The sequence below is a fragment of the Podarcis pityusensis genome (genome assembly GCF_964106645.2).
Source record: "Podarcis pityusensis genome assembly, chromosome: 17".
Lineage (NCBI taxonomy): Eukaryota > Metazoa > Chordata > Lepidosauria > Squamata > Lacertidae > Podarcis > Podarcis pityusensis.
The window spans coordinates 1,859,456-1,870,010 of NC_138042.1; the positions used below are offsets into that span (position 1 = coordinate 1,859,456).

At 45.2% G+C, this 10,555-nt stretch overlaps 1 protein-coding gene across 4 annotated transcripts in view; it reads left to right on the top strand.

Annotated features, from left to right (window-relative positions):
* The window catches only part of ICAM5 (intercellular adhesion molecule 5), a 28,932-nt gene extending 18,377 nt beyond the window's left edge, over positions 1 to 10,555 (top strand). For 3 of the 4 annotated variants that reach the window (XM_080988446.1, XM_080988445.1, XM_080988447.1), the window contains 7 exons: positions 2,331 to 2,573; positions 3,531 to 3,773; positions 4,143 to 4,385; positions 5,388 to 5,627; positions 6,495 to 6,737; positions 7,836 to 8,099; positions 9,769 to 10,555. In XM_080988446.1, the coding sequence (XP_080844572.1) occupies positions 2,331 to 2,573; positions 3,531 to 3,773; positions 4,143 to 4,385; positions 5,388 to 5,627; positions 6,495 to 6,737; positions 7,836 to 8,099; positions 9,769 to 9,986 (1,694 nt within the window). In that variant the 3' untranslated portion in view covers positions 9,987 to 10,555. Of the gene's footprint in view, positions 1 to 2,330; positions 2,574 to 3,530; positions 3,774 to 4,142; positions 4,386 to 5,387; positions 5,628 to 6,494; positions 6,738 to 7,835; positions 8,215 to 9,768 lie in introns of all 4 variants that reach the window. The other variant, XR_013981128.1, reaches the window with a different exon arrangement.

Consider the following 10,555-nt stretch of genomic DNA (forward strand, 5'->3'; position numbering starts at 1 on the left):
GGCGCCAGAGACGGAGGGAGCTGCGGCCCAGCAGGAATATAAACTCTTGGATTTGATAAATGAACTTGGAAAAAATCAGACTTGGAAAGATAAAATCTGGTTTGGTTTGGAAATGGGGGGTTGGATAGACCCCCCTTTACAGGGAGATTTGGACTTTTCAAGTCTGGAAAGGGGCCGTCAGATGTTTGGAGCTGTGGGGGCTCTCAACTATCCTGGACTGTGGAAAAGGGATCGTCTTGCTGAAAAGGGTCAAAAACACTACCAAGCTGGAGTTCCCATGAATAAAAGGGAAATATAAAGAAGAGGTACGAAAGGGACATGGAAGAGACTTGAGGGCCTCGGATATAAGATTGCCAGGTTAATGTGCTAGATTAATAGGATAAAAAGGACTGACAAAACCCGGGACCAGGAGGAAGGGACGTTGGATGAAGACTGGATTGCTTTTTTCTTTTATTTTTATCATTAGGACTGTTTTATAAAATTGATGAATGTTAGGAAAATGTTGAAATGAAACTATTTGGCTCTTATAAAAATGTGTAAAGAACTAGGTAAGAATGTTATGGTTTAGGAGAAGTTGGTAAAAATTAAGATTTAAGTTTTAAACTTTAAGGTTTTCTATAAGATAAGATGAAAATAGATCAAGGTAATGTGATGACAGAATACTATGAATTATGGAAAGGATTTGCTGTGATTATTATAAAACAGGATACAGGAAAAGGGAGGAGGAGGAGGTCAAGGAAAGAAGGTATTGAAAGTGGAGAATTGGAGAATGATGGTTTTATTTTTTTATTTTTATTTTTATTTTTCTGTCTTGTTTTTTCCTTTGTGTAATTCTTTAAAAAAAACTCTTTTTTCAATAAATATCATTTTTTTAAAAAAATGAAAAGAGTTATATTGTGGAGTGGGGGCAAAGGATAATCCCAGATTCAATACTTCAGTTTCTATAGCTGTAAGTGGCTTAGAGGACAAATTAATTACTGCTACCTGTGGTACATCCTCAATGAGCGGGAGTGAAAATTTGAACACTGAGGTGTAGTTGCTTCCTTCTTAAAAGCTCTGGTATTAGGTCTACACATAGCTCTCAAGGATGAGTTGCCTCCACCAGCATTATGTTGAACCCCAAGTCCCTCATCTCCTGACATAAGGCTGGCTCTGATGTGTCCTAATCAGAATTCAAAGTTGTAGCATCATACCAAGTGATTTTCTTGAAATTTGTAGTTCCCTTATTAAACCACCAGTACACCTGCTTGTTGTTGTAATTGTGTTGATCTCTTAAGAATTTTGACTTTTTAAATTCATTAATCTGCTCTGACTACTGTTTGATATTGATATCAAGTTCTTTCATCTTTGTTGCAAGAGTATCGACCTCTTGCTCCTGCTTTAATGAGTCTTAGAGTGTCTTGATACATCCCTCCAACTTTTCTGTCTCATTTACCGCAGCTACTATAATGAGTAACATTAGGTCAAACAAGCATTTGTTAAGAATTAATGACCGCTCCCTACAAAATGCTTCATCGTCCTTAAGAGGGTTGGTGCCTTTTGTAAGCGTCAGCCTCGAAGAATGTGTTCTACTTTTAAATATTCATTAAGCCAAACTGCATGTAAATGCATTCTCAAACGTTTTCTGTGAGTATTAATACGTTAAGACCCGCCATTGGTCATATTGTCATATCCCAAATTCAAATAAGTTAGTTTAGATGTTATTTTCTCTCTCTATCCTCTATCCTCTATTCTCTATCTGTAAATACAAACAGATGAACTCTCGCCATAATCCCCACAGAGTATAACAATACAATGGTGGTGATTCAATGAATACTGAATCTGACACAAGATAATATCACCAAGGCAACTATCTGTAAACAAACAATAAAGACCCATAAAATGGCAAAAGTAGTTTCTTTCCAAAATAGGTTTTATCTTGAACTATTGCAAATGCAATAACAAAGAGTCCACTTGTGAGGTGGCTTGTGACAATAAAATTCTGAAACCAGAGTCAGCCCAGGATTTTTTGATATCTGAAGCCGAAAACATAACAGGCAAGGCCGGCTCAGCCACAAGGCAGAGTGGGGCAACTACCTTGGGTTGCTCCCCCTTTTATGACAACCAGCTGCCTAAGGCAGTCACCTGATCTGCCTCATGCAAGGCCCAGCTTTTCTTAAAACATTCTCACATACACTTGCCTGTACCAATGAGGCTTAAGTAACCATCTGCCCAACACCACCCAAATGTTCCAGACCAACATTCTCCAACATTAAACCTCCCCCCCTTTATTTCTTACCCAAAGAGAGAAGAGCCTCAACCAATGTGTGTGTTCCCTCTGCACATTGCAGATGTGCCGGAAATGGATGAGTCCACTTGTCCCAGCAACCATACGTGGGTAGAGGGGACACACCAAACCTTACACTGCCTGGCTGAGGGGAACCCCAAGCCAACTGTGGTTTGCTCCAAAGAAGGTGTGGCTCACAACATGGAAAAAGAGGAACGGGTTAACCGGACCCAAACCGGCATCTATAACTGCACTGCCACTAATGAGCTCGGCTCCATCACCAGAACAGTCACCATCTACGTGGAATGTAAGTGAAATTTCTGTGTTATGAGCTATGTGAGGCAAGCAAGAATGGGGTCCAAGCTAGCCACCTGGGGACAATGGCTCTGAATTTAGCATCACGTATGTCAGGTGGAACAGCCTACTGGGTCTTGATCTCAAGCAGGAGCTCACGGTGTGGCAGCACCTTGGAGAGCCCTCAGTGAGCAACCTGCTCAAGCTTGGCAGAAGCCTTGTGCACACCCTGCTTCCCCCTCCTGCCCAAGGAGCCTGGCTTCTGAAGTGGCCGCTCGCTTGCCTGCCCGTGAGTGCTTCTCTGCTTCTTGCCTTGCTTGTTCCTTTGACCACTGGGCAGGAGCTATGGAGTGGGAGGTAGTTGGCTGCTCAGACTTTGGACGGACGGACGGACGGACCATCTACTACTGGGGGGGGGGGCTTTTCAGCCCTAGGGTTACATCCCATTCTAGGCAAGCCAGTGCTGGATGAGACCAGAAGCAAAAGTGTACTGAATGGTGAACACCATTTTACCTTTGTCTAGTATGCCGGTTTCCACGCACCTTCTCATGCCCCTCTCAGTCCTCCACCCAAGCAAGCAAGAAGCATGAGCAGGGCTCAAGTATACTCTGGGTTGGGGGGGGGAGTATACATTTTGGCCAGGCTAAATACTCCAGGAAGTTGGCCTGGGGAGAAGAGAAAGAGAGCTGGGTGGAGAGGCCTGCAGGGCTGCATTTGTCCCCTGGCCCTGGTCTCTTAAAGTCCTGGTCCAAGATCTGCAGGTTCAAAGCTGCCAGACTCAGGTTCTTCAGCTGGCAGTGTGGTAGACACAGACTTGATCAACTCATCCTCCTCCCTGGCCTTGGCTGTCACCTGAGGCCACATCCTTAATTATAAGACCATGGGGTCATTTGGGCTGCTTTTTGGTGTAAGACAAGTTATTCCTGCCCAGCTTTCAGTAGATGTATTGTCCATCTTCTCTCTCTTGCAGACGGGCCTCAGCTGAGTGAGTCTGACTGCCCAAGTAACCAAACTTGGGTTGAAGGCAGCCAACTGGATTTCATTTGCCAAGCTCATGGGGTCCCAGTTCCAGATGTTTCCTGCATGAAAGATGGTAAAGTGTACAATTCCAACAAATTGCAGAACATCACACAAAGCCATGCTGGTGTTTATCACTGCAACGCTACCAATGCACATGGATCAAGCAGCAAGATGGTCACAAGCAGAGTTGAGTGTAAGTGCAACTTGCACCTTGCATGCATGATGTGTGCAGCTGATGATGAAGAATCCAAGCAGAAGCAGCAACTAGGCATGTGCAGATGATCCATACTTTAATCCCACAGGTTTTAACAGAATGTAAGAGTAGACAACTGACCATAAAATTTGTCTAGCTTTATAGTGGCAAAAGGTGATCAAGTTCCCACCAGAAACGTAAGAAGTATAGGAGGGTATATTTTTTGCTCTGTTGAGGCCCATATGTCTTCAGCGGGAATTGTCAAGCAGTTCCTCTGGCTGCCGCAACTGTGAGCCACTAGCAGGGTTGTGTTATCCTACCATAATTACCACTGTAAAATCAGATTCTATTTTTCTCCCTGTCTTCTAGATGGGCCTGAGATGAATGATTTGAGTTGCCCCCATAGCTGGATCTGGACATCAGGGACAGAGCAAATGTTCACCTGCTCTGCTGGGGGAGAGCCAGAGCCAACCATTGAGTGCATTAAGGATGGTGTGACGTACAGCCCTGGGCATCTCCAGAGTGTCACCAGAGACTATGCCGGCACCTACCTCTGCACAGCCACAAATGTGCATGGCTCCAGCACCAGAACTGTGAGCATTCAAGTGGAGTGTAAGTGAGCCCTGACCTTCTGTCAAATGGGGAGGCCATGCTGGTAGGTTTTTGAGTGGCTGCTTTCAGGACCCAGCCAAACAAAGTTGCATCGTTCTGTGTTGTTTTTTTCATGAGTGCTTCTTGTTTTAGCTGATTTCTGGCTCTTGGTGCAAGCAGCTTCTGACTGCTGTTTTAATGCCTTTGTCCTTCCTCCATTTGGCTTTTTTTTGCCCTCACAGTCCTCACTGACCCACAGAGTGGCTTAGTCCTGTTGTTAATGGCATACCTGACATGATGAGATTGTGGGCTCTTTGGAACAAAGTTCTACTAAATGACAGTGTGGCAAAATGAAGCTGAGGGCTGCGAAAGAAGACAGAGGAAGGAAAATGCCAACAAGAAGCAGCAAAAGCCACCAAAGGCTGACTAGCAGTAGGAAAAAACACAAATGCTTAGAAATGGGAGAATTTGGGCGTGAATGGGTGTGTAATTTATTTCATTGCTTTGAATATAATTTCTTTAAAGTGAATATTGAAATTGAAGCCTGTTCATCAGAACAGCCCTAACTCTTTTTTTCAGCTGGCTTATGATTAGTTCCTACCATTGTTCCTCTTTAAAGATCAAGCCTAAAACTGTGGAGTAGCAATAGGCAGGGAGTTTGTGGCCTCCTGGGGCAAAGGGTTGAGGCACACTGGCAAGGCAGAGGCCTGTTTTAGTTTCAGCTCCATTACAAAGAGGCATGGCATGGAGGGGAGATCCTCAGGCCTGGGTGCCAAAGGCAGCCCACTCTATGTGGCTCTTGGGAAATCTCCCCTGACCACACCTCCAGCAGCTTGGCTTCACCATCTGTTCTGAACTTGCCTCCTTAATGGGTGAGTGTTTCTTATGCAACATGTTTATAGTTTTTGCCCCAGCTGGTGGTTTTTCAAGTTCACTAACTCCAGAAAGAACTGCTTCCCCAGCTGCCACAAAAATCTGTCTAGGAATTCTTGCAAAATGTCCCTGTCTCTCTTAACATTTCAGATAAACCAGAAATGGATGAATCTAGCTGTCCAAGTAACTGGATCTTGGTGGAGGGGGCGCTGCCCTCCTTTATCTGTAAAGCTGAGGGGATTCCGCCTCCAGAGGTTACATGCACCAAAGATGGCATGACATACTTCCTTAGCCAAGGACAAGGGATCCCACTCTACAATGGAACCTTCTGGTGCAATGCCACAAACCGGCTTGGGACAGTGGCTAAGGCAGTTGTGGTTACAGTGGAAAGTGAGTGTTGGTTGTGGTCTCTGGAGAAGCAACACATCAAGCCAGTCACCCCCTCACCCTCACCTGGCATGAGAACTGGCCCTAGTCCTTGGTTAAGCTGGGTGGCATCCTGTTCCACTAGGAGTCTATACTTCCCTCCTGCCACCTACTTCAGGTGGGTTGATCTTCCCTTTTTGCCAGGTGAGGAGGAAGAAGAAGAATGCTGTAGTCTGGGAGGTTTCCCAGGTTTTGAGCCGCTTTGAGGGGAATTTGTTTGCTTGCATATGTGTTATACAGTATATTTCAACCTTCTGTATCCAAATCTCTATGTTCCTAAGTGATACACTTTAGCTTTGACCCTAAGCCAAGCATCCAAGAGTGGCATCCAAAATGTCTGGTGCAGAAATCCTTACCAGAAAAAACTTGTCCTTGTAGCCATTGGCGTGCTCTGGTCCAGGGGGTCACAAAGAGTCGGACACAACTAAACAACTAAACACCAACATGGTAGTCAATGTGGTGCCCTCCAGTTTTTAACTACAACTCCCATCTTCCTTCACGATTGGCCGTGGTTTCAGGGGCTGATGGGATCTGTAATCCATGATATCTGAAGGGCACCATCTGAAATGTCAAGGATGAGCTAATATTAGCTAATAATTTATCACAAAATTTTTGGAAGCCTAAACTGAAAGATTACAAAATAGCCAACTGAAATGGCAACAATGCAAAATCTGTTTTGAAACCAAGCCCCCTCATTGCAGAGCATTAATTTAGGCATAGTTTGGTGGATAATGTAGCCTTCTGTGACATAGTTTGGTGGCAGCTGTGTACATACAGAGGCTCACCCTGCTTATGTCAAGAGGAGTTTCTTGTTATATCAATGTGTTTCAGCCAAACCTAAAATGGATGAGTCCAGCTGCCCAAGCAACCAGACCTGGCTTGAGGGGACTTTGCATTCGCTGGCCTGTGAAGCCAATGGGACTCCCACCCCGCTGGTCATTTGTGCCAAGGAGGGAGGCATTGAGGAGTTCTACAGAGAACGGAATGTCAGCAGGAATGACTCTGGCATCTACCAATGCAAGGCCACCAATGGCCACGGAACTGAGAGATGGTTGGTGAATGTGCAAGTGGAATGTGAGTAGGTGAAGGAATTTGTTTCACTAAATTTTTTTTAATGTGAACATACCTAATTCACACTTTCTGCAACAGTACACAAAGTGAAACACAGCTATCCTACAAAAGACACATGTATCCAAATTTTGTGATGCAGTTCTCCAATCAATTCTCCAATTATACAAAGATGTGGAAACTAGGCATAAAAATGCATATATTAATGAAGATAACATATGAATGCATTTATTAGAGAACACTGCTTTGCAAATATGTGCATATGAAGCCAAGTAGCATACAGTCATGTGTACGAGGATAAAATTGCACTAAATTGCTGAAGAATTTTCATGAGGACTTAAAAAATGCAAATTGATGCAGAAATGTGGAGCTCAGCTTAAGATAAGACTGGAAAAAGTAGAAACTGAGAGAAGCAAAAATTGAAAGGTGAGTCATCAGTCTAAACCAAGGCTGGACCAAAGACCTGGCCCAGTTTCCCAAAAATATTACAGTGGTACATCAGGATGCGAACAGGATCCATTCCGGAGCCCCGTTCGCATCCAGAAGCAAACATAACTAGCGTCGGCACATCTGCGCACACGCACGTTGCTTTTCACCACTTCTGCGCATATGCGTGATGTCATTTTGAGCGTCTGCGTATGCACGAGTGGCAAAACCCAGAAGTAACACGCTCCGTTACTTCCGGGTTGCTGTGAAGCGCAACTCGAACGTGCTCAACATGAAGCATATTCAACCCAAGGTATGACTGTATTCAATTTTCCAAGTGTCCAATTTTCTGTTGCTTTCTTTGGTGGGTGGTATTTCTCCAAAATTTTCAGAAGGCATTGCTGCTGGAACACCACACTGCAATGCAACATTGCATTCCAGGTGGACTAAACCACAAGTTATTCATTTCCCCTCCCTCTGAGTTTTCCACTGATACCTCTCCAGGCTGGGAAAGTGCTTCAGATGGAAAAGTTAGGGTGATCAATTGAGTTACACCTGGTAACTCTTCAACTGAGCTTGCTAGCAGCACCCAAATATTACAGTGATGAAGAGCAAAGAAAGGTAGCCTCTTCTTGGGTTTGCTGGCTGACCTTAAGCCTCCTTCTCTTCTGTTTCCAGACAGGCCTGTTATCTCCATTCTGGCTGTCAGTGGTACCTTACCCATCAGAAGGGGAGAAAACTTTACCATCACCTGCCAGGCGGATGGGTCTCCAGCTGCCAGCTACTCCTGGAAGGTGCCTCAGGCCTCCAACCTCAACTACGGTGGCAACAACAGCACAGTGACTGTTGCCAGCGCAGATGGACAGAACAGTGGTGTGTATGAGTGCACAGCCAGCAACAAGCATGGGCAGCAGCACAGCCAGGTGGAGATCAAGGTGGAAGGTGAGGCCCCATGGCAGAAAGGATTTGAAATACTGCGTGCCCTTTTGGTTGCATCTTGAGTGCTAGAAGTCAGAGCTAGACAATCCACCCCAACTGAGTGTTGGCAAAGGAGCAGGTCAGTCAAGACTATGTGAGCAGCAGGTGCAAGTGCTTAACAGGTGTGTGTCCTGGAAGCTTAAATCTATGCCAGGGGAAGAAAACTAGGCTGTCAGTATTTTACAGCAGGCATAGATCTGCATACTGGAAATTTAGGATTGCACTATTAAAGTGGATTAAAGCACAACAAATTCACTTTTTAAAAGTGATGGATGGCAGCTAACAGATTGAAGATGAATCCCAACAAGACAGAGGGTGGGCAGGTGTGGGGGACTCCCTGGTCCTGAATGGAGTAACTGTGCCCCTAAAGGACCAGGTGCACAGCCTGGGAGTCATTCTGGACTCAGCTGTCCATGGATGCGCAGGTTAATTCTCTGTCCAGGGCAGCTCCATCTGGTATGCAGGATGAGACCCTACCTGCCTGTGCACTGTCTCACCAGAGTGGTACATGCCCTGGTTATCTGCCACTTGGACTACTTTGAAACTACAACTAATCCAGAATGCGGCAGCTAGACTAGTAACTGGGAGCAGCCACTGGGACCATATCACACTGAAAGACCTACACTGGTTCCCAGTACATTTATGAGCACAATTCAAAGTGTTGGTCCTGACCTTTAAAGCCCTAAATGGCCTTGTATACCTGAAGGAGCATTTCCACCACCATCGTTAAGCCCAGGCACTGGGATGCAGCACTTCTGGCAGTTCTCTCACAGAGGTGAAACTACAGGGAACCAGGCAGAAGGCCTTCTTGGTAGTGGTGCCCACCCTGTGGAACACCCTCCCATCAGATGTCAAGGAGATGACCTTTAGAAGACATCTGAAGGCAGATATAGGGAAGCTTTTTAAGGTTTCATGTTTTATTATGTTTTTATATATGTTGGAAGCTGCCCAGAGTGGCCGGGGCAGCACAGTCCGATAAGCGGGGTACAAACAATAAATTATTATTATTATTAAAGCAAGCAAGCAAGCAAGCAAACAAACAAACAAACTCTTTGTGGTTAGAAAAGTGACGGGAAAATGCACTGAAAAGTGTGGGGATAGCAAGTGATAGATGAGTATACACACCATGCAAGCAAATCTGGATGGATGTTCATTGTTATGTAACCTCCCCAGAAACAAATCAGAATGAATGCTCAGCAAAGACCAGACATCACCTAACCTCTGTGTAAGCTTTGTGCAGAGCAAATCAGAATGAATGCTCAACAGGTTGTATGGAGAAGCCTACAATGTTACAGTGGGGGTACAATCTCCTGCCTCGCTTCTTAGAAAAATGAAATGCAGTCACCAGAAGCTGAAAATATATGGGAGAGGAATGGCTGGGTGGTGAAGAGTGGGAGTTCATTTTATCCTTTTTCTTTCTGTTTTTCTGTTCAAAATCACATGCGCCCCCAGCTGTTTTTCCACTTGCAGGAGAAAAGATACAGACAGCCATTCTTCCCACCCTGCCTGCAAGTTGAAAAACAGCAGGAGGGAAGGCTGAGTGAATGGGGAAACACCTGGAGGAGAAAACTTTCCTTTTGTAAGGCAACACACTGAATATGCTGTTAAGAATACTCTGCTTCCTCCTTTGCAGATCATTGGCTTTACATTATTGCTGTCATAGCAATTGCTGCTGCCACCATGTTGGTCCTGGGAGGAATGGCTGGGGTCATTTACTACCTCAAATCCACAGCCTGTAAAAAAGGAGAGTACAATGTCCGTGATGCAGAGAATTCCACCGAAGCTACTTGCCTAAACCGTGAGAGGACCTGTGATGGTGACATCTATGGTATACAGCTCACCAGAACCTGAACAAGTCTCTGGACAGGTACCTCAGGCCTTGCCTGCTGAGACACAGCCAGAGAGGGATCGGTAAAAGACACCTTTCCTGTACAACCACCAGACTTCTATCACCATCTCTGTCTCTGAAGGAAGGGGTCATACACTGGATTATACAGTGCTCTGCTTCACTGTGGAGTTGCTGAGCAGCCCATTGAGAGAGACACCATTGAGGGTTGTCAGGGTGGAGAGCCAGTTTTTGTGCCCCATGGTTAGGGTGCCAGCCAGACATTTTGCATGGCACTCTCCTACATGGGTTTATCCATCTTCCTCCTCCCAGATTCTCTGTTGCTCCTGCTGCTGGAAATATGGAACTGCATTATCTCTTCAAAATGGTCAATGGTCACTGCCATTCTGATTTGTAGTCTGTTTATACCTGTTAGCCGTACTTCAAATGATTTAAGCATCATTCTGCTTCACTCTGGGAGGTTGCAGTTGACTGGGGCCTTGCTAAATGGGAAATGGCAGCTTTGGATCACACATTCTTGCATACGGAGCAGGACTTCATCATTTCTACGACAAGATGAAGAGCGCCATTATTT